Here is a 26,603-nt window from a genome sequence, read left to right as displayed (position 1 = left end):
TATTTATTATTTATGAAAGTACTGAAAATGAATTCAAACAAACTGTCTTATAAAGTGATAGATGTCATGAATTTATCAAATTACTTTAAAAGGAAATAATGCACTTGGACACAAAAATATGCATGTCATGTCATTGACCCTTATATCAAACATTCATATATTTACATATTTTTGTGTTGTAAATATTTGTGCTACGTTTCACTTGTGTTGTTCAGACTACATTTAAACCAAAAAAGTGAATGCTTTTAAATGCAAAGTTGACAAGATTCCAATGAAGTTATTATTTACATAAGATTTATTATATATGATCAAGGCTGTTCATAGCGGTGATGAAAACTAAGCACACTATTTATTCCAGATAAATATTTAAAGCTCCAGTAATAAGAACAAACTTCAAATGATTACAACCTTTTTAACAGATCATTCTACAAAACCAAATCTCCAAAATTTTGGGGTCTGACAAGATGATGATTAATCACATACACACCCTGTTTTTGTTTTTACAGATGCTTGTTAATACACACTTGCTTGTTAATATGCGCAAAGCATATACCCGATTTTCAGGTGATATGAAGGGAGAGATAAAATAAAACTAATCAACAAAATGTTAACATCAGCCCAAATTATATTTTGTTTCATTTTCTTCCGTCGAATCCTCCAAGTCCTTAAAGCCAAGTTTTTCAAGGGGTTCCTTTGCCATTAATTGTCTGTAAAGTAAATACAATGTTTACAATTAGTTCCTAATGTATTTGACCTGAAATGTTCAACTTCAGGTTAAATCATGTCAGGAAAAACTCACCTGTCCATCCTGCACTCCAGATACTCCTTTGACTCTATCCGACAGCACGAGTTGTCAAAATGGTTGTCTCTGAGGCATCGCATATATATCTCTTTGAATGATTTACATTCACCTATGTACACAAAATTGTGCAAATAAATGTGAATTCAAAGTCTTATACTGCGTCCCAATTTGCATACTATCGATCCTAAATAGTATTAGTTTTTCCCAAATCGTAATATGTTGAAATTAGTATTTTAAAGATACCCGGATGAATTCCTGTTAGAATTTGAAGAGCAGATCCTTGCACACTCAAACGGCTAACATTGCCAACAACCCATTGCGCGTTGGATGGATGAGGATTCGATTAGAACTACAAACATTAATAAAAAGCGTTAAAAAAAACTACAAACGTGGTGGATGGACAAGGCCGATGGTTAAGTAGAAAGATTTGGGGGAAATTCCAAACTGCATTTTGTGCCCTTGAAGGGCACTTCGGGAAGGGAACGCCATTTGTAGGGGTGTTCCAAGTGAAAGTGAACAACTGGATCCCTTCACGGAGGGTCCTTCCACAAGGGCGATAGCGAAGGGTACATGCCATAGTCACTTCAAGGAAGTAATTCGATAATTTATGGTCAGGTGGCGGCAGGGGCTCAGTGGTTCATGTAAGTTGTCTACAAACCAGAAGGTTGGTGGTTCTATCTCCGGTTCCACCTGACCAAGTGTCGAGGTGTTAAAGAGCAAGACACCTAACCCCAGCTGTTCCCGACGAGCTGGATGGCGCCTTGCATGGCTGACAACGCCGTTGGTGTATGAATGAGTGAATGAATGTGAGGCAATATGTAAAGCGCTTTGGTGGCCATGGGTCTGTTAAAGCGCTATATAAATGCAGTCCATTTACCATGTGACCCAGCGAATACTTGTGATTTATTTTAAAGCTATAGATGGCGGGTCGAGTTTTGCTTTAGAAATATGAAACAATAAACTGTAAAATGTCTACTTTTTTTATGTGTCCACTCAAAGGCGTCACTAGGCCCTTGTTAGGGGGGCTTGTTATAATCATATTCAGCGCATTCTTCATCTTTAATCTGCAGCGGTGCCGAGCACAGCGCACGTCAGAAACAGAGGACAGGGTGTGTGTGTGTGTTTATCTGAGCCTCATTGGTCTGTCACTGCTCGTCAATGTCAGAATATTTGAGATGACCAATCAGATCAAAGTAGATGAGCTTTGTTCACAGAAGCTCCTGAGCGCGAATTTTAACAGCGCGACTCGACGCTTCAGTTTACGGTCAAGTGCGAGATAAGATGTAAGTAGTAGCTAAACTAAACATTTCATATTTGACATTTTTTTAGGTCATAAATGTTAAACGAATAACAAAAAGAATCAGGCAAACTAATAAACTTTGGTCTAATTTCACCATTTTGAACTGAAAATAAGGCATATATAACGTGACGTAACGTAAAAAGAATGTGATGCTGATGAGGAGAAAAAAAAATAATCAGCTGCCCACTGACATGGTTTTAAACCTGTTGTTATCCAATTTTTTTGCCCTTTAAAACATCTTAGAATGTACAAATGTAGATCAGAGAAATCAACATTTTCTCGGTGGAGCTCCCGAACCAGTTTTGGAAACCAGTGTTTAATAAAGAGCTTTTATAAACTCTAGTGATTGTAATTAATGATTAATTAATCATTAGCTAACAATCATTATGTTGTGACAACTTATTGAGGCACATCATTATTAACTCATCATCTAGTAATTGTAGTAATTGACACACTACTAATGTTGTAATTAATAATGTATTAATGCATATTAGGCTCATTGTGGTAATTAACAAATTAATGAACAATAATAGTTAATCAAATAAGTGATTATGGAATTAATCCACAATTATATATTTAATTAATAACAATTCATATATGAACTAATATATTAACCAGACAGACTCTTCATTAGTTGCTAATGAGGCAATCATTAATGAATAGCTTAGATAATCATTAGTAATACATTAATTCAGTATGATCTGTGCATTAGTTAAGCATGAATTAATGCTTATTAGTGCACCCTTATTGTAAAGTGTTACCATTTATATCAGCAACATATTTCTTTATATCGCCCAGCTCTAAAACGGCTCAATATTAATGCTTAGGCCAATATTACTTTTTGTAAAGCTGCTATAAAACGATGTGAATTGAGCGCTATACAAATTTTTTTGACTTGACTTCACTTGATATAGACCTAGGTATATATATCGTGGCCACGAATGAAGAATTCGTTCCCCAGATTTAGCAGCACGTATAGGCTATATTACACGGTGTGTCTGCCTTAAAGGGACTGTTTGTTGTACAGTAACTTCATTTAACTTATTAAGTCGTATTAACTGTAACTCGTATTAAGTTAAATGTGCTCTAAGCGATCTTGCGCGTTTTTTAGGCCAAAACATTTTTTTTTTTCACATACCACAAACCAGGACTCAACAAAAAAAAAAATCCCCACTGGCCCCTGGGGCCAGTAGATCAGAGTTTTGTTGGCCCCTTCTATATTTTTACTGGCCCTGAAAGAAATATAAGGAAAAGCATGGGAAACCATTTCTGGCATATCAGAATGGGTGCTGAACATAATAAAACGAGGTTACTTGCTGCAGTTCGCTCCCAGACTGAGACCAAAAAGTGGCCCTGGACTTTCTGACCCACAGCAGCCCACCACATCCCACATCATAACACATTGGCTCATTAATGTGCAGAATAATTTTTAACACTACTTATAGCATAAAAATATTACACAATACAAAAATAAATGTTATCTAAAATTTTATTTTAAATAACACAAACACATATTAGATAATATTTGTAAAACAAAGGGAAACAAACAGAAGAACATTAAGACACGCAACAATATTAATATAAAACTATCAAGACATTAACATTTTGCATTAACATGAATCCTCATGGCATAGGCTACTATTAGGCTATCATGTGATATTAAACTTGCTTCTTTTCTTCCAGCTTTTCATCCATAGACAATTATTTGCAATTATCTGCTCAGATAAATTCGCAGTAACGGATCAATATCTCTCTCTCTCTCTCTCTCGCTGTAAAATTAAACGTGAAAGGGGGCGTGTTAACCTATTAGGCTACATTTTTAAATTACCCCAAGGAGAATAATTGCTTCAGTGTATATAACTATTGTTAGGTCATTTGATCTAATGTTATCTAACAAATTGATATACACTTTATATGGAAATTTAATCTAAATTAGCTTTGGTACCGAAATTGGTACCGAGAACCGTGGATTTTCACAGGTATCGGTACAGAATACTGAAATTTTGGTACCGTGACAACACTAGTTGCACTGGAACAGATTATAACATGCTTATGTTTCGTCAGATGAAATCCTGCAGGTGTCTGTGTTTCTCCGTCCATGCAATAAATGCACATCCTTGAATGAGCACGGATTTCTAGTGCATTTACTTGAACTTCATAGGTAATATATCTATGGTTTGACCCATTTGAGATGCGGCCAAAATCAGAATTTAAAATGGACTGAATAATAAAGCTTTCTACAAACTTGACGAGCGATGCCGCGCTGACGGACCACAGACAGACTGTAAAAAAGAGTGACTGACATGTATGCACATAAATCACGGTCACACACACACTCTCAGAGTAATATTGTAAAGTTACTGCATAATACATTTTCAACTAGCAGAATAGCTGTACAGAATCACAATACACAGTCTCACTTGTAGCTATGTCTTTTAACTATTATAATATTTACAAGGGCATAAACAGGACCTTTTAATTGGCATTCTGATTTTAATCATCAACTGTCACTTTAGCGCGAGGCCCTGTGGAGTCACAGACTTGGTACTGTGAGTAGCATATAGCATTAGCTCCCAAGCCTGAGCTAACTCCATAATGTCGAGCTAGGCGTGGTTTCAGATAGGCAGGCTTCTCAGCTCCGTATCTTTGCCCATATTCTGTTATCCGGGAGTGACGAGCATAGACAGTATATAAACTGGACACAGCGACCCCATAGGTTTCAACGGAGAGAAATGAAGTCAATTAGAAGCACTCACTTCCTGATCGCAAGGCGAACTGCGCAGGCTCAAACTGAGCTTGACGACGTAGATGTGACGTGAGCAACCTGTAGGTCTTCTAGCAGCTGTGCCGAGAGAAATCTGAATCATTCCCTTACGAATCTCGCAGAGACAGAGAGCATGAGCATTAGCTGTACATGAGCTAGCAACGGGAGCAACTTTATCACTCTCTATGGGCTTCTCCCTTGACTTTATGCCTCCACGTCCTCCCGATTGCTTGCGAGCTTCTCTGCCTGTCCATACGGTAATTTTTCGACTTGTGCGACAGAGTCGCGCGGGTATGACGCAATCGTTAGCCTATTTTTACAAAAACTGCTTCTATGGGGCCATAACGTAAGATACAAGGTAATGGAGCCTTTTATACATTTTCGTGTTTCTTTAGAAATAAACAATGGACAAACGGTGTCTTTAAACGCCTCAGATGTAAAGTTATTCGCTGTCAAAGTGACGCCAAAATGAATGGGAGTCAATGGAATGCTAACAGCAGGTGGGGGTCCGCTAGCCAATGGCGGCGCCCAGGTCGGCTTCAATGTCTTTCGAAACACTGCCCCCCTGGTGACGAGCAGTGACGCGAGGCCAAGATGGCGATGGCCAGCTCCGCCCACTTTAGGCTTCAAAAATGCTCTTCAGAAACCTAAGGTGACGCCACGTACACTACGTCAAATTTTTTTTTTTTTTCAGTATATGGTGTAAATGCATCTGGTTGTTGAAACCATATGTAAATTTTACCCCAAACAAAAATGCTAAAAATTAAACGTGTGAAAGCGTGTTATAGGCTATATGTCATGTTATAGCCAGATATGACGACGCTACTGCAGCACGCATCACCGAAGCTGAGCATCGATTCATCAAGCCAACGTACAAACTATCGCAAATCAAAGTGAAAGTAAGTCACAGCCGCTTAACACACAATCATCTTCATTAAAAGTAAAGAAATGAAATGATCTTAGGGCTGTTGCCGCTCTCTCTTATTGCGGTCTTTGATTTAAAAATTTTAGCTGATGATCAATAAAATGCAGCTCATAACTGTTGCTTTCGGTGACGTGAACTCCATTAAATCTGCAGATAGCGTAGGAATTGAAGATCTGATTTATATCCGTTTTGCAAAAACACATTTATGTGAGCAGGTGTAAATGGAATCGTTTTGATAAATCAGATAGCTATCTGATCTGAGAAAACACATGAAGCGGCCAGGTGCCCTGATGTTTATACTTGTGCGCTGGTGTGTGCGTCGAGCCGGCAAGTGTGTGTGTGTGTGTGTGTGTGTGTGTGTGTGGGGGGATTGTGTGGTAGAGCGAGGGAGAAGTGAGAGAGTGACGGCGATTAGCTTTGGAGCGAGTAGCGACTAGAGTCATATTGAGAGAAACAAAGTGTCTTCTTTCTGACCAATCTGGGAAATCTGTAGCATGAAAAGTTATCCCTCTCCTTGATTGCATGTCGTTTATGGAGAAGGAGAACCAGGAAATGAGTCGGGGGAAATGCAACGCTACCAAGCGAAGTGTATTTTTCAAGAGGTGCATGTCGGACGCATCATAAACAAAATATCGCAAAATTATCAGAAGACTTTCAATATAATATCGGGCAAAGTGATCACGATATTGATTCGATTTATCGTGCACCCCTACCTAGTACATACGTTTTCTTTGTATAAGTTTCACATCAGCATTTGATTCCGAAGCGATCTCTGTATATGTCATTTGTCTATTTATTGTTGTCTGTCAAAGTTACACTCACAATATATATATACATATATCGCATATTTATATATATATTAGGGCCGGGACTCGATTAAAAAAATTAATCTAATTAATTAGAGGCTTTGTAATTAATTAATCGAAATGAATCGCATTTTAATCGCATATAAATATTTGACCTGAGAACAGTGAGAAGTATTTTTTTTCACATGGATTTTTAGTATACCATTGAATAATGACTGAATACATAAGCTTAAGCAACAAAATATTGTTTATTTTTGTTTAACCAAGTCCAGCAGACCAGTGCTATTTTTGCCATTAAGTGTAACGTTAGCAATAGCCGTTCCGAATTCCTTGTTGCACAGCTTGCACACAACCATGCTCTTATAGGTTGTAAATAGTTTTTTCTTTGACACTGGTGGCTCATCCGATTTTGTTGTGTTATCCTCCTCGTCCGTCTCTCCCCCAATTCCACACAATAGATGTAAATAGAACGTTTTTTAAAGCTAGCTAGCAACTGCTCACGCTGTTTAGTCCTGGATGTGTGTTGATCATAGACTGTAAAAAAAATAGGTGTTGATGCGCGCGCGCGCGCGCGACCGACCGACCGACCGACAGCGCAGACAGTTGCCTGACAATTTAGACAATTCGTGTCCCGGGAAAGAATATACATTTTCCGGGACTGTCGCTCAAAAAAGAGAACAATCCCTGGAAAACCGAGACGGGTGGCAACGCTAAAAAAAGTTATCGTTTAAATACGGTCTATGGAGTTGTGAACATATGGTTGTGAACCATAGACAGTATATAAACTGGACACAGCGACCCCATAGGTTTCAACGGAGAGAAATGAAGTCAATTAGAAGCACTCACTTCCTGATCGCAAGGCGAACTGCGCAGGCTCAAACTGAGCTTGACGACGTAGATGTGACGTGAGCAACCTGTAGGTCTTCTAGTAGCTGTGCCGAGAGAAATCTGAATCATTCCCTTCCAAATCTCGCAGAGACGGAGAGCGTGGGTATTAGCTGTCCATGAGGTAGTAACGGGAGCAACTTTATCACTCTCTATGGGCTTCTCCCTTGACTTTATGCCTCCACGTCCTCCCGATTGCTTGCGAGCTTCTCTGCCTGTCCATACGGTAATTTTTCGACTTGTGCGACAGAGTCGCGCGGGTATGACGCAACCGTTAGCCTATTTTTACAAAAACTGCTTCTACGGGGCCATAACGTAAGATACAAGGTAATGGAGCCTTTTATACATTTTCGTGTTTCTTTAGAAATAAACAATGGACAAACGGTGTCTTTAAACGCCTCAGATGTAAAGTTATTCGCTGTCAAAGTGACGCCAAAATGAATGGGAGTCAATGGAATGCTAACAGCAGGTGGGGGTCCGCTAGCCAATGGCGGCGCCCAGGTCGGCTTCAATGTTTTTCGGAACACTGCCCCCCTGTTGTGAACGCTAGTTGGTGCTCCAGTATAATCGGTCCGCCTAAACCTATCCAGTTAGAAATGTTCCGCGGTGCAAAAATAAGTGCGATTAAAATGCGTTAAAAATGTTTAACGCGTTATTTTTTGTGTAATTAATTAATCTTAATTAACGCGTTAAAGTCCCGGCCCTAATATAATATAATATATATATATATATATATATATATATAATATAATATATATATATATATATATATATATATATATAGATATCACTATGGCGAACAAGCAAGATTACAAGCGTTGTGTTGTTCCCTGCCCTCGTTACATCACGGGTGGGGACACACATCAGTTTTGTGTCGCTTGTTTGGGAGTGGAGAATGCCCAGTCAGTCCTTGAGGGGGCTGACTGCGAGCTTTGCGAGCTGCTGTCTGTGAGGACGCTCTGCTCTCGCCGGGCGTTCATTGAGGAGGACGGTTCAGTTCGCGCTCCCCGAGGTGAGGGTCCCGCTGCTGCCGAGGCACAGCGGCGAAACGCATCTTGGGGTTCGCAGATGGATCTAGCAGCGGGGTTTGAAACGGGATCCACCCTATCTCAGCCTTTACCTGCTGGATCCAGTGTCTCTGCCCAGGGGGAAGCCCGCCCTGCGGTTTCTTCTCCCCGGGTTGAGGCACCAATGCTGCAGCTAGGGCTGGGCGATAAAACGATAACGATAATTATCGCGATATAATTTTTCTCGATAAAACGATATCAAGAGTTCGATAAATGTTCGATAATGTTTTTGCGCCAAAAGCGGAACGAATCTCATTTGAACCGCGCGCGCCACACGGACCGTTTATCCGCTCGGCTCAAAGTCCAAACGGCAGCGCAGCGCGAGTTCACTAGAGCAGATGGGTTTACTCTGATCGGTCTCGGACACGAGATCCAGTGAGAAGCGCTTGAATTCAGCGAGGAACACACGTCTCAGTGATTTAAAGGCAGATGAAGCGGCGCTGACGAACAGCAGAAACACTGTGCGTGTGCGCAACGATACAGTCAGAAGCTTCTCCGTCTAACGTACACATTCCCATCATTTACCACGGATTTAACGTTACTGTAACGTTAGCCTAGTAATATTAACTGCACCATGAAATGTGGGATATATATATATTGAATTGTATAATATTATTAATGTAGACAATGTATTAAAGGACTAATGGAATATAATTACAGTTTTTAATAATGTATTTAGGCTACTGGTTTTCATAAATACCATATAACCATAAAGTTACATTTTATCTGCGGTTATCATGATCTAAATGCATGATGCTGGATGACCAATGGTTCATTTTAATAAAACTAAAGAATATTACATTTTACCAAATAAAAATAATGTTACTTTTTTTAACAGATGTTACTGTTTTTGTTAATGAACATAAATTGTATAAAGTAAATCTGCATCCTAACTCAAGCTAATATTACTAAAATTAAGATATTTATGTTGTTAAGGAAAAATGACAAATGTTTGAATGTTCTACCTCGGATTTGTGAATGTTCACCTGTTTGGCAAGTGTTTGTCATGATATGTTCTGACAATAAAGAGTAGTTTAAAAACACAACGCTCTGGTTTCTACAGCTTTCACTTAGGAGTACAAATCTGTCTTTAAACTTGAAATAAATAAAGATTTGACATTTATCGATAATTATCGATATCGACTGATATAAAAAAAAATATCGTGATATCTTTTTTTGGCCATATCGCCCAGCCCTAGCTGCAGCTATCCAGTTCCGAGGAATTGGACGCTGTTAGTATTGATACAGGGGATTATGAGTCTTCACCAGCTCATACCTCTAGTGATGAGGAGCTTATGGAGGTTTTATCTCACACTGTAGCTAAATTAAATATTGACTGGCCAGCCGATGATTCTGATTGTGATTCAAGGAAAAGTTTACTAGATGATCGTTATTTCCCCATCTAGATCACAGCCTCCTCGTCGGGGACTCCCGTTTTTTCCCGATCTCCAGACTGAGGTGTCGAAATCGTGGAATAATCCGGAGTTTTTAATCCTCAAACATCCAATTACAGTAATGTTAAGGGTATTAAAGATTTTGGTTACATGGCAATGCCTCAGGCTGAAAAGACGCTTGCGAGCTATCTCTCTCCTGAGTCAGCGTCATCGCTGAAAGCCCCAACATTACCCACCAAGCCATTAAAAGCTACATCATCGCTGGTGGGTAAAGCGTATTCGGCAGCAGGTCAGGCAGCAGCGTGCTTACATACTATGTCTATTTTGCAAGCTTATCAAGCTGACCTGCTAAGGGACATTGATCAATGTGAGGAAGTTAGTGCTGACGCAATTCGAGAATTGCGTCGCGCAACAGATTTATCTTTCCGGGCCACCAAGGAGACGGCCAAATCAGTGGGCCGGTCTATGGCAGCCTATGGTGGCCACAGAGCGCCATTTATGGTTAAATCTTTCTGAAATTAAAGATAAAGATAGATCTGTTCTTCTGGACGCCCCGCTTTCTCCAAGTCTGTTCGGCGATGCTAAAAATTGTGTTGTTGATAGGTTTCAAGAAACAAAAAAGCAATCTGCAGCGTTCCAGAAGTTTCATCCTTGCCAGTCTGATGCCCCCGAGCTCCTCGGCCGTCTACGAGCTCCTCACAGCACAGAGTGCAACAGAAACGTAGCGTCACCGCGCGGGCTCCTCCACAACCTGGGGAGTCTGGGTGGCGGTCGCAAGATCTGAGGGCTGTCATATCTAAGAAGGCTTGGTCTAAGAAGAAGTCCTGACGCCCATGGTGTCCATGAAGTGACTGTTCAACCAAATCCAGAGGCCAGTCTTGAGAGACTGGTTCCCTTAGTAGAATTTCTGGCAGCGTGGAAACTACTGCCAAATATTTCTCAGTGGGTCCTGCGTATAGTAGAAAAGGGTTACAGAATTCAGCTCGGTTCTCGTCCACCCAGATTTCGAAGGGTCCTTTCCAGCAGGCTCTGGTTATGGAACAGGAAGTACTGACACTTCTACAAAGAGGAGCTATAGAGAAGGTTTCTCCAACCAGCAGAGAGTCAGGGTTTTACAGCCGTTACTTCATCGTTCCGAAAAAGGATGGAGGGTTGCGTCCGATTCTAGGATTTTTTATTTTGCTTATAAAAAGCTAGTGCGACACGCAGTGGCGTAACTTCGTAATGATGGGCCCAGTGCAGTGTTTCCGCTACATTCATTCAGCCGTGGTGGGCCGCCACACCAAAAATCCTCCCGCCACGGCTGCAGCTTCTCAGTGAGCTCCGATATTGTGCATACTATTGCGTTATTGTTAAGCCCCACTAAAGGCATAAAACACATTGTAAAGCACCATAAAGTTTTCGTGCACTATATTCCAAGACTTCTAAAGTCATTCGATAGCATAATGTGAGGTAAAAATTAATATTTAAGTCGTTAAGTTAAAGTTAATGGAAACTCATCTCTCCTCAGTCATTCTCCATTCAGAACTCAAACAGCGCGTCGCGTTCGGTTACGAGTAACACGATGACACTCTTCAAGATCAATGTTCACATTATTATACTTTATTTGTAGATAAAGGTCTATGGTTTGCATAAAATGACTATATCTTACTTTTTGCTGGAGTTAATTGCGTTAGTTCTGTTAGATTACAGCACTGGAGTAGAGAGCACTATGAATTGTTCTTCATGCGCACTGTAACTGAAATGTAAAACTGTTAAAAGAAAAGGCTCAATAAATTGTTGCATAGATATAATACAGTAAGCATCAAATATCTCTTCGCTTTGTGCTTTTAACTTTTCAATGCGACGCGCTGCACGCTGTGACTTCGAGTTGCTTCAAGTGCATCATTCGGCGCACGGGATGCGCATAATCGCTTTGCCGCTGTAAATTGGAACCTTTCATATTATAACTAGAAAAACTATTTTTCGATTAATCGTTTTTTAAAATGTGGTCAATTCAATATCGATTCTCAAAGGCTATGAATCGATTTTTTCCCCCATATTTATTTATATATCACCCAAAAGCCAGTATTAGTTTTCATACACTTCATAGGCTTGCAGCCTCCATGTTACTCTAATGCAGTGAGATTTTGTGTTTGTTTTATCTTAAACATAAAATAACCTGATCCTGTTTGATTAAGGCATGAGACTGTTCTGACTTTTTCAATAATCGATTTTTCATCTTGCATCAAAATCCTGTCTATTCATTGTATGCATTTGATATGGTTGGGTTCTCTTTTATTGTACCCAAGTGTACCTAAAATAATAATAGTTTAATATACTGGCTCTTAATTTCTTTTTATTAATTAACCACTTGTAAACTTAAGTTCACTGTTCTTTTTTATAAATATAGGTTTTGTGTTAAATCTATATTCATTGAGTCGAATCGAGAATCGAAATTGTATCGAATTGAGAGCTTGCGAATTGAAATCGAATTGGAACATCTGAATCGATACCCATCCCTAATTATAATACTTAGGGGAGGTTTAAACACCTGGGGCAAGGGGGCGTGGCCCATGGGAATATCACTCATGGGCGGTGCCCGCTCCCCCTGGAAAAAATCCTAGAGGAAACACTGCAGTGCAGGCTATTACGACGGGCCCCACAGTTATAAAGCGCACACACACACAGCAAATTTATATAAGCGATATACATTTATATACACACATTTAATATAAGCGAATTTGTGTGCCTAAGATTTAGATCTTAGCAGTTTATTATATTAAATTGAACAGTTCTCTTTGCGTGCTTGTCTCGTATTTTTCACACGTAAATATTGACCCATACTGTTGATGAACATCCCGACGAGTCCACACTGCTTAGAGCGCTGTTTAGATGAATAGCCTATGTGAAGTGCGCTTTTCGCTCAATAACAAAAACACACAACAAATATGACAGCGGTGAAAAAAAATTGCGAGAAAGCTTCTGTTCTAATTATATGGATATGGATATGTTTGCAACAGGCCAACGCTGCGATTCAGCACTCCAGTCAAGTCACCACGTCACGTTTATTTAAACCACTTTATACAATATAGCCTATTGCTTTAAAGCCACAAATATCATAACTATATATAGGCCTACTGTAAGGCATATATTCAAGAAATTTATTAAAAACAGAACGACGTATTGTTTTGGCCTTAAAGGCCACGGAAACATGGTATGCCAGGGGTGCCCAATCCTGCTCCTGGCGACCGACTGTCCTGCACAGTTCATCTCCAACCCTAATCAAACACACCTGCCTTTTTAATTTTCAAGTGATCCTGACGTGCTCTGAAGACCTTAATTGGTTGCTTCAGGTGTGTTTGATTAGGGTTGGAGATGAACTGTGCAGGACAGTCGATCGCCAGGAGCAGGATTGGGCACCCCTGGGGTATGCTTTTCGTTTGTTACGCACTTCAGTCCATTCCACACCCGACATTGATGGTTTACTTTTTTTATGATGGAGTCTATTTGCGCGCAAGAGACTGAGACTGTGTCCGAGCAGCACTGAATTTTTCATTCTTTACTCTAAGTCTAAATGACTCAGAGAAACTTCACTATATGCTCGGAAAGGATGAGCTGCAAAATACACACCATACGAGGTGGTCAATCCATTGTATTTTTTTTGTGAATGTGTGCGTCTGTGAGTGTCAGAGTTTGTGCATCTGTGAGTGTGAGAGTGTGTGCGTCTGTGAGTGTGAGAGTGTGTGCGCTGTGAGTGTAGTGTAGAGAACAAGTTCTGACGTTTAAACAAATCCTGTTAACTTCTCTGATTTGTATTTTTCTTTATTTTTTAAAAATTATTTATTGTTCTGATAGCTCAGGTCCCTTAACAAAAATATACATATTTTTGTACACTTTAAAAAAAAATCCTATATATTTGGCAGATGTAAAGCATACATGTGTATGTTTTGTGTTAGTCAATTAAAAAAGAATTTACTTTAACAGCTCAGGGATGTTCAATGAGCAAACTGTTTGGGCACTTTTTGAAGGTTTTTTTGCACTGTGAATTTGCACTGTCAGTTCTGTTTTTGAATAAAGGGTTGGAAATTGCTTTTTTGTATTTTATTTTTATCCGATTAATCAAAAAATAATAATCGACAGATTAATCGATTATTGAAATAATCGTTAGTTGCAGCCCTAAGTGTGTCTGTTCTCTAACTAAATGAGATAAATAATTGTAATAATAAATTAGTCAAATTAGGGACTAATTAATTACGCATTATTTCCTGTGATTAATCACGATTAATCGTGATTAAAAACATTAAAGTTTTAATATATTTCAACATATATTTTAAGTTTCTCATATATTTTATAATGTAATAACTTTATGTTGTTTCTACTTTCATTTGGAGATAAACTATTAAGACAGTAGGCTATATTTTAAATGCTTGTTTAATGGCATCTTTTTACGAAGGCCAGTATCACTGATGACATATAAAATTGATTAACAACATTACAGTGTAATTTAAGGCGAAATTAGAAATGTTGTGCAATTAATAGACTGAAATAAATTTAGTTGAAGGTCTACCTGGAAAGAAATAAAAACTTAAAACTAAACTTAAACTGAAATATAGCTAAATTATATATAAATAATTTAATATAGCCTAACCTAAATAACCTAAATAGCCATATAAGAAGGAAAGGACAAAACAAAAGCACATAACGAAATTGCTTAAAATTAAATTAAAATTACCATGGGAACTAAAAATAAAATGAATTCAAAATCAAAATATGAATAAAACTAAATACGAAATTGCACCAGTCACGTAACTGAAAACTATGAAGCCGTGTGACCGGCCAACCGGTAAAGAAAAAACAACATTAAATAAATGATTCCCTCTGATTTTCTGTTTCATTAATAAAGTTTGACTACTCGCAGCAGTCTCACATGCGCTTAGAGCTCGTGTGAATTGTTGCCTGCATATAAAATGAAGTTAAGGAACAACCTCGAACTATCAGGAAACGCCACATAAGCATTTCACTGCGCTTCATGAAGAGTTTTTCGCCGGAGATGTGTTAAAAGATAGCGGAGTCACTGAGTGCATTCATGATTATTAGGCTGCCGGTATAACAATCATCCTAGCGCCGGGTCTAAGTGAGTAATTTACTCTCTTACTTTATGACACTTTTACAGGGGTGGACTGGGACCAAAAAATGGCCCTGGACTTTCTGGCCCACAGCAGCCCCACCACATTCCACATCATAACACATTAGCTTATTAATGTGCAGAATCATTTTTAACGCCACTTATAGTATAAAAATATAACGCAATACAAAAATAAATGCTATTTAAACATTTATTTTAAATAACACAACATTTATTAGGTAGTCTAATATTTGTGAAACAAAGGGAAACAAACAGAAGAACATTAAGACACACAACATTATTAATATCAAATCAAGACAGCATATCAGCTAAGTTAGTCAGGGGGTTTATCTTGGTGCAGTGTAAGATACACCACTCAGCTGTACAACTGAATCAAGATTGAAACTATTTTGCATTAACATGAATTCTCATGGCATAGGCCTATTAGGCTATCATGTGATATTAAACTTGCTCCTTTTCTTCCCATGGACAATTATTTACCGGTATCTGCTCAGAAAAATTTGCGGTAACGGATCAATCTCTCTCTCTCTAAAATTAAACGTGAAAGGGGGCATGTTTCAAGGAGTAGACCAAACTAATTAACAGGGAGGGTGGGCAATACGCTCACATCTGACTCACATGCACACAAAACACACTCCTTGTCGCCCGCGCGATCGATTCACTCATCCATTTACGTAGAAAATGGATTTTAAGATTTTTTTTTTTTTAGAAAAAAAGTAGATTTTTAAAATATATTGTACGAGTGGGCCGGCCCACATTGGCCAGCGGCCCACCGGGAAAAGTCCCGGTGCTCCAGATGGCCAGTCCACCCCTGCACTTTAATGACACCTTAAAGGAATAGTTCACTTTAAAATGAAAATTCTTTCATCATATACTCACCCTTAAGTTGTTTCAAACCTGTATGAATTTCTTTCCTCTGCTGAACACAAAGGAAGATATTTAGAAGAATGTCAGTAACCAGACAGTTTCTGGGTCCCATTGACTTCCATAGTAGGAAAAAAATATATACTATGGAAGTCAATGGGACCCAGAAACTGCCTGGTTACTGACATTCTTCTAAATATCTTCCTTTGTGTTCAGCAGAGGAAAGAAATTCACACAGGTTTGAAACAACATGAGGGTGAGTATATGATGAAAGGAATTTTCATTTTAAAGTGAACTATTCCTTTAAGACCAGCCGCTTCTGCAAATGACGCGAATCTGACACGCGTCCCATTTTCTCACAAATCTTTACGTTTATTAAGACTTTATTTTACTCAATTAAAACTGCTCTTTCACTCGACACGCGACAAAACGGACATTTTGGTATACTTTGTTCATTCAAGCCCGAAAGAGAACTCGAATAGACTATTAGACAGACAGCGCTGTTTCATGTCCAGCGTTGAATGGTTTAAAAGCATTTGCAATTATCATACAACGCTAGTCAACAGGTGCCAGAAAAAAAAACGATACTGCGTTAAATATTTGTAACACTTTAAACTGATTTTTTTTTGTGGTGCCACGGTGGGCAAGTGATGAAACCGGTTTTGCGACTGAACACCGTGTAACATCGGTAACACCGACTACCATAGCAAGCCTAGTCTGAGGTCTCGTATACTATGCAAACTGGCTCATCAGATCCTCCTATGGGCCCAGGGGAAATTACTGTCTCTCAGGGCAGTATATATTCCAGAGCATCTGAATGTGGGAGCAGATATCCTGTCAAGGCAGGGGCTGAGGCCCGGGGAGTGGAGACTTCACCCCGAGGTGGTGGAGCTCCTATGGGAGAACTTTGGTCAAGCTCAGGTCGATCTTTTCGCATCTTACGATACAACACATTGTCCGCTGTGGTTCTCCCTCACTCATCCAGCTCCTCTCGGACTGGATGCAATGGTGCAGGTGAGGCCGAGGTCACACCTGTGCGCCTTCCCCCCGGTATCAATGCTCCCGGGAGTTCTGGGGAGGGTTTGCCGGGAAGGGGCTCATCTATTGTTAGTAGCCCCGTACTGGCCGGCCCGAATATGGTTCTCGGACCTAGTGTCTCTTCTGGACGGCTCTCCGATGGAGATTCCTGTCAGGAGGGACCTGCTGTCCCAAGTAGGGCTGTGTTGAAAAAAATCGATTCACCAATTCTGAATCGATTTTCATATTAATTTCTAAAGATCGATCCGTAACTCAGAGGATCGATTTAATAACAGGCCTACATTTTCCCCATAAACACACTGAGACATGGCGACCGGCGGCGCTGCTAATGCGGTTTCTCTGAAGCCACCTGTTGACCAGAAAGGAGGAAAGAGCCGTTCACATAGCACATTTTTTGCGCGTGCAAATTCGTTTTCCAGGCGCGCCTCTGTTCATGGTTGCATAGCAACGGCAGACGCAACGGGAAAGCACGCGCTTGTGGAGAGGAGAAAGCGGTGCAAACTGCGCTCTCCATGATGACGAGGAAGTATCATCAAAACATTTATTGATTTCTAGCCCTTGCATTAGCTTTACTACTAGATATATTCATTGAGATGAGAAATAAAAAGCCGCCCTGTACAGCTATGATGTTCGGTCGAGCTTTCCATGTTGTTACCATAGACAGTATATAAGGTTGTTACGGAAAGGCCGCTGGTTTTTGACACATGACCTGTTGAGATGCATTGAAGTGCTTCTCACTGAATTTGCACGTGTATAAAACGCGATATGTGAACGGCCCCTAAAGTGGTATCGTGTGCGGTTGTATCTAGTTTAAAAGGCCTTTTAAATATGAACGCAGTTTTGGATTAAATAAAAGGACAGTCAAGTCAAATAAAACACGTTTTATCTCCTGTTTAGTTGGTAACACTACATTAAGATACTATTCATTAACATTAATGCCTTATCTAACATCAACACATTGAGTGAACAATACATTTTTACAACATTAATGTATGTTTGTGAATGTTATTTATTACAAACACTTGATTGTTCATGAACAGTTAAAACTTTTGATTTTAAAAATATAAGATCGGATCGAATCGAATAATGATAATCGATTCAAGATCTTGAGAATTGGAATCGAATCGATTCTTGAAATTTGAATCGATACCCGGCCCTAGTCCCAAGCAAGGGGCACGATATTTCACCCTCACCCAGAGTTGTGGAAACTGTGGGCTTGGCCTCTGAGGGGGCCCAGCTCATAGAATCCGGTCTCTCGACTGAGGTCGTTGAGACCATCCTTCAATCCAAAGCTCCCTCCACGAGAAAACTTTATGCTCTAAAATGGAAATTATTCTCTAGCTGGTGTGGAGAACGTAATTTTAATCCTGTTAACTGCCTGGTTGGTACAGTTCTCGATTTCCTACAAGACCGTTTCTCTGCTGGATTATCTTCTTCCACCGAGAAAACGATTAATAAGAGGATCTCTCCCCAGAGAAGTAGCCCCCAGAGGGGTGTACGTAGCAGCTATATCTGCGTATCACACCCCTCTAGGGGCTACTTCTCTGGGGAGAGATCCTCTTATTAATCGTTTTCTCTGTGGCACGTTAAAGCTTAGGCCTGCACTGCACTCTATAGCACCGGCTTGGGATTTGGCCATTGTATTTGAGGGTCTGGCTCCCTTCGAGCCTATTGAAGAGGTTTCAGAAAAGTTCCTTACATTAAAAACTTTATTCCTACTTGCTATTTCTTCTATTAAGAGAATTTGTAAGCCCTGTCGGTTGCTCCATGCCTAGAATTTGCACCTGGTATGGTTAACCCTCTGGGGACGAATTGGGCGGTACCGCCCAAAAAGGCATACTTTTACAAATGTGCAATTATCTTCAAAACTATTAATGATAGAGAGGTGCGGTCTTTTTTGCCGTCTTCTTCAGATTCCGCTGAAAACAGTGATATCCACGGGATACCGCTGATATCCCGTTTGTATTATACACACACTTCGCTGTTGCGCAATACCACTGCATAAAAAGGCCAATGAAATCGATGTTGTTAGGCAAACTCCACCAATGGAAAAATTGCCGCTGGGAGGATTTTTTTTTTTTTACCCAATCAGAAGAAGGTTACCATGACGTATTCTAGCCAATCAGAGGACTCTAGCCTTCAACATGTACAAACAAACAGCGTCATGTGGACGGAGAATGAGACAGATAGCGAACGGAGCGGAGTATTACAGAGCGCACAGAGATCTATATAAGAGAGAGACAGAATAACTTAAATAGCATTATTATTGTATTGTTTTAGCCCTTTTATGATGGCAAGCAGTACAAGAACAAGCTCTGGAACAATTACTGCAAAGTAAATCTGCCAGGTTGTGAGTGTGTATGTTCTTCAGAGCAAGCAGGTCTCATTTAGTTCTGAGCAGACGCTTTTTCACGCCTGGGACTGTTTGTAAAAAAAGTTCCTTATTTCATTGTTCTTAACACATTTGATTGAACAATGACAAATGTCTGTCAAGCAAAGGGTTTGACAAATATTTTTTTGGTTCAAAAACTGTTCACTATTGTTGTGTGAGGTGTGATTTTCAGTAATAAATGACAAAAATCAAATTTTCGTTTTTGAAATTCTCTCGATTATTGTACATTTTTCACTCATACTTCCTTTATAAACACATTACATGCATGCTTATGTTAGCTTAGGGTCTTCTGAATCCATAGATACCAAACACATAGTGTTTCATCTCCATTACATATGGTTTATAAGCCCAAATGTAAAAATAGAGAAAACGGACCAAAAAGGGCTTAGTCCCCAAAGGGTTAAGGCATTTCTTCACCCTAGGCCGGGTTACATTCCTAAGATTCTTACCAATGTTGCAGGCCCAATTGTGCTGCAGGCCTTTTGTCCTCCACCTTATAATACCCCAGATCAGGAAAGACTAAATCTGTTATGTCCCATTAGGACTTTGGATGCCTAAGTTCACAGAGCTGCCCTGTGGCGTAGATCAGAGCAGTTATTTTTGTCTGCTTCGGCTCAACCAAGAAAGGTTGCCCTGCATCGAATCAGATTATGAGCAAGTGGGTAGTCGAGGCTATCTCACTTGCTTATGAAGCGGTCTGACAGCCTTCACCTTTGGCTGTCCGGGCCCATTCTACAAGGAGTATGGCTGCCTCTACGGCTTTGATTTCGGGAGTTTCCTTTCATGGCGTTTGTGATGCGGCAGGCTGGTCCTCCTCACCGCATACATTTGACAAATTTTATGATTTAGACCTCTCCACTCCTGGGGCGAGGTTGCTCGCTTCTTAGTGTGCGCAGGACTCGCACAGAATGGGGACTTGTCATTATGGTGTAGTTGGTATGGGGTTCCCACAAGTGTAAAACGCAACGGGAGTTCCCTTGATAGGGAACGTCTCTGGTTACGCATGTAACCTTAGTTCCTTGAGAGGGAACGAAATGCTGCATTCGCCTGCCATACTTCCTGCATGCCCTGATCGACTTGCTTCAGGCTTATCAGAAGCGGTCACGCACTGGGTTCAGGGGTGCTTTATAGCTTCCTGGTCTATGACGTCACCTATGACGTCCCGCTCATTCATTGGACGGATTATACACGTGCTTCATGCTCCTCTCAGGGAACTAAGGTTACGTAACCAGAGACGTTCTGCTGAACACAAAGATATTTTGAAGAAAGTTTGTAACCAGGCCGCTTTGGGGCACTATTGACTTCAGTTCCCTACATTCTTCAAAATCTCTTTTTTTGTGTTCAACAGAACAAAGACATTCATACAAGTTTGGAACAACCTAAGGATGAGTAAATGATGACAGAATTGTAAAAATTTTGGGTCAACTATCCCTTTAAGTGATCAAACGTAAGTTCAGGGAAAAAATAGGCGAACGTTAAACTTAACTTTTACCATAACTTTAATCGTAAAATTTACATAAACAACAAAACAAAAGGAGCGGCAGCGGCATGCAAGTATAATAAGAACAGCAACCCAGGCTCTCAGCCCCACCCTGCTTCATACCACAGTAACATTAATAAAACCATGAACATGATTTCTGCCTGACTCCCATTGGATTATTTTCTATCGAGTGTGGTCTTCAGAGGTGAAGACAACTCCCATGATTCCACATTCATTCACGGATTCCACATCCTAACACTCAATAGAGTATTAGTAGACTGTAGTAGACTGTCAGTATACTGTTAGGTTATGGTTAGGTGTTAGGGTTCGGGTTAGGAGAATAAGTTGACTTGTATTTGCCAGGTTACTTATAGTCACTAGAATAACTGTTGATGAAAACAATGCAGCAACTAAAAAGAGCTCTCGCCATAGATGTTCTTGTTATCCGTCACGTCAAAATACCACGTTAAAGTCCGCGTGAACCGGAAGTTGCAAACGACTTTTCTCAAGTGTTGTGACGCATTTCCGAGTGAAAGGGGACATTGAACAGAGGGCAGGGTTTTACTTCAGTGCTCCTCCTCTCCATCTCTCGCCCATAGCAGAGTAACGGTTTGAGGGGAGTGGTTAAGCGTTTAACCAACCCAAGTTGTCAAGCCTATGTCATCAGAAAAGAACGCCATTCCAGACCCGGAAGTAACTTTTCAAACTTTGATTAAAGATAACTTCGGCAAACAATTTTTTTCCGTGCATTAACTTGCACGGATTAATTGTTCACCACAAGACTAGTAATATCCGCTAACAAAGTAAATGGGGTCAATTTTGATTTCATGCCGACTTTAAGTTATGCTCCTCCTGACATCTAAAAAAAGAACAAGTAGGGAATTTTACAGCTCAATCAGTCAAACTGACAGATAAGGGTTATTTTTAGCGCTACCTTATGATTTGAAATTATTTGTTTTAGTCTTGAGTGAAACTTCCCCGAACCAGAAGTGCCTCACCATATTCTAAAACTAAATGGTGACGCAATTATGCCTAAAATAAGTTCTTGTTTACTTTTTAAAGTACTGCCAGTGTTGGGGAGTAGTTAACTACAAGTAGCGACGCTACTAACTTAACTACATTTTTCAGTAGCTTGGCAGTAACTCAGTTGCTTTTTAAACAGTGTAGCTTTTCCAGTAGCTAACTACATTTTGCAGCAAGTAGCGGTGTAGCGCGAGCAAAAGCTACATTGCGTTTTGTCGAGCCTGCGCGAATCAGCGCGATGCCAGGATATTCTTCTTCTTTAAGAGTTGTGACGTTCGCGAACGAACCGATTCTTTTGAACGGCTCATAAACATGAACGATGGGAGCCGAGTTGCGGCTGGAGGGGAGCCGTTCTTTCTGTCGTTCCTTTTTTCCTATGCGTGTTTCATACAGATGCACACAAATTAGCTCCTCCGCGAGACAGAACAGTTATAGGGGGAGGGGCGCACCCAGCGCAGGGGTCTTGTGTGATGATAGTTGTGTTCCATTTTATTTATTCTAATTTTATCTACAGTATATATTTAAAACTTTAAATATTTTTTTGTTTTCTATCAAAATGTTCTTGTGTGATAACAATGTTCTTGTGTGGAAGTGTTTGTAGTAAAAGCTGTTTTGCACAGAAATTCATTGAAGCCGGCTTTGTTTTTTATGTTTATTTGTGAGTAGGTATGAATAACATAGTCAACGTAGCTTTACACATACACACACTTTGGTAAATCCAAAATAGTGATGTCACTGTCTAAGCAGAGGGATGTTGTGTGACCCTATGGCCACACATGACAAAAGAGGTAATAATCAATATTTCAGAATAATTCAAACTCAGATATTGGTGTGTGATATCTGAGTTTTAATTATTTGACTACAAATCTCACCTCATCATTCCTCCCAGTGATTATTTCCAGGCTAAACTGAGATGTCCCCAAGCTGGCTTCTTAAAACTGACTGACTACTGGTAAAAAGAGCCAAAAACAGATCGCTAAGATCCGGATCCCCTCAAAGAGCCATTTTTTGCCATTACCGCCACCTGTTGTTTAATCACGCATCTTTCGGCTAACGGTTCACCGACGTACAGAAGTGGGTTGACAGACACACCCATATTATCCATTCAGCTATTTGTAATATACGTTGTTCAAAAAAATCTAAAGTAGTTTCAATGTAGCTAGCTACTTTTTGATAGTAACTTGTAGTGTAGCTAACTACTTTTCCAAAAGGGTAGCTTGACTGTAGTTTAACTACTTTAACTTACGAGTAGCTTGTAGCTTGTCAAACTACAGTTTCAGAGTAGCTTCCCCAACACTGAGTACTGCATTATTAATACTTTGAAATTTGACTTTTTTGTTGTTGCTGATTTTATGGAAGAAAAAAAAGAAGAAGAAAAAAGAAGGATTGACAAAGTGATAAAGTGGTCAAATTAATAACAGGGAAGACAACTGGTATAAAGAATGGATGGATGATTTCCTATCTCTCACATACAACCAGTTACATTATTACTTAACTGGATTTGGGAAACAATATGTAAAAACACTGCCAAATAACTTTAAATGCACTTCTTGACCTTTAAACATAAATTACTTTCACAATCACTGTGTACACTCAGTGTCCACTCTGTTAGGTCTTCTGACTTAACAGGGTGGACACTAACAGACCGGACATTCTGACCTAAAATCAGCCAATGCACCGTGTCTTTGCAAAAAGAAGTTAACATAGAATGATTATCTAATAAATAATTGCTTAGTCTTTAGTTTGTCGTTTTAAAACTGATTTTTCTACTAACTTTTTTCCCTTTTTTTAAGTTTTCCCTGGGCGTAGTAAAGTTGACCACATCAAATTTGAAAGATAAAATTAGTGAAAAATAAATAAAATAAAAATAGACTATTAAAATAATAGAGGATCTCACTCACTTCGCCAAGGTGTTTTCCCTTCAAAGAAGTGATTACAGCTTTATGATATGCCATTTAATTTTTCCAACTTTCATTCAAAGGGGAAGTAGTCAAAAATAAGAGGGTGGACAATAAATTGAGGGACAATCTAAACACCTTGATTAAAATAACTAAAATAAATGTAATAATGAAAAATAATTATATACATTAGGCCTATAGAGAATCTTTACTGATATACGCAATGTAAAAATGAAACAAAAATTTCATTAGGCCTAAGTGTTGCATTTATCATGAAATTGGGATACACAGGCCTAGAGACATTGAAAAAAAAAAATGTGATATAGCCTACATGGTAATTCAAAATGCTGTCTCAAATTAGCTTATTATTATTATTTTTAAATCAACTTCACTATGCTTAGAAATCAAATGTCGTTATTTATGTCTAAGAGACATGTTTAAAATGTATATTGTTCCACATTTAAGGCAGTGGTATTACTGGGGACCAGGGCTGGACTGGGACAAAAAAAAAAAAAAATCAGCCCTGGCATTTTGGCCCAGACTGGCCCACTACATATGATCATAAACACTTTGCACAGCACGCCTTTGAATATGTATAGCCTACCAACTATTCCTTAAAACCACTAATGCCATGTAATGAGTGAGTAGGAACGAGTGAGAGTTAACAGATGAAATAAGTACAAAATTGTCATTTATTAATACAATTGAACTATACTCCACAGTGATGAATCCAAAAAACAAACTATAAGCTGCATTGGCAAAGCAATACCAGTGTTTCTCACAGTATTTTTTGGTAAGGATGTGGTTAGTAAAAGCCCAAAGGGGGAGGTGTGTAAAGATGTGATTGGCCCAACCCAGTGTCAATCAAGAAAATAACCAATGGGCCGCTGATCTACGTGTTTCATGGGCCGGTCTGTCAGAAGAAAAAAACTAACGCTGACTTTTTTTTAACCAATGCATTACACCGGCACTAACCCAGCGCTGTCTATTAAACAAAACAAAACGAATGGGCCGCCGATGTACGAGTTTTATGGGCCGTTAAGACACAAAAAAAAGGCCAGTACATGCCTGCTGGGGACACAAAAGGAATCGAATCCCAGGAATTACACAAGTAAGCAACAGAGCGGTCCGTTAAAGACGCAATTATGACGAAGTAGTATCTCCCAAAGCTTGCACTTTTTCTTCACAAAAACAGTAAATACTTTCAGGGCATAGTATAAGCAAGCGAATTGGGACGCAGAAATCGTGACTGCTTGTTGCTCAACGGTGCAATAATCACTTACCGAAATGATCCAAGGGAAACGCTCCTTTGTCCGGTGCACGGGGTCGGAACGTCTTGGTTCCGAAGTTCATCGCTGTTGACATTGTTTCTTAATATAAGCTCTGACTACAACATTTGATACAGAAGGACGCACTGTTTGTTTTTAATGGGCACTCATGTGAGGCTGTGAATTAAGCAACAACCGGACAGTTTACTTCCTCTGTAATACTAGACATTAAGTTTCAAAATAAAGGTAAGCGGAACAATTAATCTATGCTACCTATAAATGTAGCAACTTAGTAACTAGTAGGTTTTGAATTAAATTACAAAATTGCTAGTTTTCTGTGGTTTTATATGTTGGCTTCACGTAATAGTGAACTTTGCATATTGGTGTGATTTTGCAAGTTATGATAATAAATTATTTGGCTGACCAAATAAATAATTGTAGCCTATGGGTTTTTTGTTTCATGATTTATTTTGTGTTTTTGCTTTAAAGTCATCATTAAATCAATAGTGTCCATTCTTATCTTTTTATGGAATATTGCAGTATTTATTAAAAATAATTTATCTGTGCACATTATATATGTTTTATTCATGTAGGCTACCTCCTGATCTTTAATCAAAATGACTTCCCCTTAAAGGTTAGGGTACATTAATAAAAAATATATATAATAATGATGTGCACAGAAAAAATATTTTTAATAAATACTGCAATATTCCATATTTTTATTGACAGGAGGAGACGGGATATTGATGTTTACTGTGTGCAGAATTTTCCAAACTCATCGGAACAAAAAGTTTTCAAACCAAACCGATCTGAGAAAGCTGCAGCTGTTAAAAATCCAACGTGGTAATCCATCTGCCGGAAATTGAAGCCTCCCCGGGAGCCGCCATTGTAGCAAAACTTCACCTGCTGTTAGCATTCCATTGACTCCCATTCATTTTTGTATCACTTTGACAGCGAATAACTTTACATCTGAGGCGTTTAAAGACTCCATTTGTCCATTATTTATTTCTAAAGAAACGCGACAATGTATAAAAGGCTCCATTACCTTGTATCTTACGTTATGGCCCCGTAGAAGCTGTTTTTGTAAAAATAGGCTAACGATTGCGTCATAACCACGCGACTAAAAATACGCCATTATTTCACCACAGGATGTCAGTGTTCGTCTAAACTAGTGACCACAATGCTGAAGCGTTTGAGAACAGATGAATAACATCAGTACGAACCACAAACATTTATTTATATATTTGGATTAAATATTTTAATAATTCTGTGTCATTTTTCAATGTCAATCTTTTTAGTATTTACATGTTTATGCCCAAAATGCTTAATTAATATTCAAAGTAGTTGACTGTCATTCTCTTCTACGCTGTGTGCGTTACTGTTGAAGATTAATTAAATAGCCTATAGCCGATTTAACATCATTACAGGCACCTCGAGAGCATTCATTCATTCAACTATTAATAAAGCACCAAATGCACACAACCAATCCTTTTTTATTAGTCAAATTAATAAAAAAAATGTAAACTCAACAGGTATAAAATATAAGTAAGAGAAAAACACTGTTAATGA

The 26,603-nt window shown here is 39.2% G+C and overlaps 1 protein-coding gene across 1 annotated transcript; it reads right to left on the bottom strand.

Annotated features, from left to right (window-relative positions):
* Positions 1-489: 489 nt before the first annotated feature.
* Positions 490-25,243, bottom strand: cox19 (cytochrome c oxidase assembly factor COX19). The gene is made up of 3 exons (XM_079595215.1): positions 25,050-25,243; positions 800-911; positions 490-707 (listed from the first exon to the last, which is right to left on the bottom strand). Exons 1-3 carry the CDS (start codon positions 25,129-25,131, stop codon positions 614-616), a joined length of 288 nt encoding a protein of 95 aa, XP_079451341.1. The 5' UTR covers positions 25,132-25,243; the 3' UTR covers positions 490-613.
* Between the last annotated feature and the right edge of the window lie 1,360 nt (positions 25,244-26,603).

This window comes from Phoxinus phoxinus (assembly GCF_949152265.1).
Source record: "Phoxinus phoxinus genome assembly, chromosome: 21".
NCBI lineage: Eukaryota > Metazoa > Chordata > Actinopteri > Cypriniformes > Leuciscidae > Phoxinus > Phoxinus phoxinus.
Note: the sequence above shows the minus strand (reverse complement) of the source record. Positions and strands in the feature narration are given on the sequence as shown.

What these genes read in the sequence shown, in the direction of transcription:
- cox19 (XM_079595215.1), bottom strand. Translation starts at nt 25,131, where the DNA reads ATGTCAACAGCGATGAACTTCGGAACCAAGACGTTCCGACCCCGTGCA. An exon ending in GTTTCCCTTGGATCATTTCG is followed by an intron (nt 912 to 25,049) that starts GTAAGTGATTAT and finishes TTGTGTACATAG; the next exon opens with GTGAATGTAAATCATTCAAA. An exon ending in CTGGAGTGCAGGATGGACAG is followed by an intron (nt 708 to 799) that starts GTGAGTTTTTCC and finishes TTTACTTTACAG; the next exon opens with ACAATTAATGGCAAAGGAAC.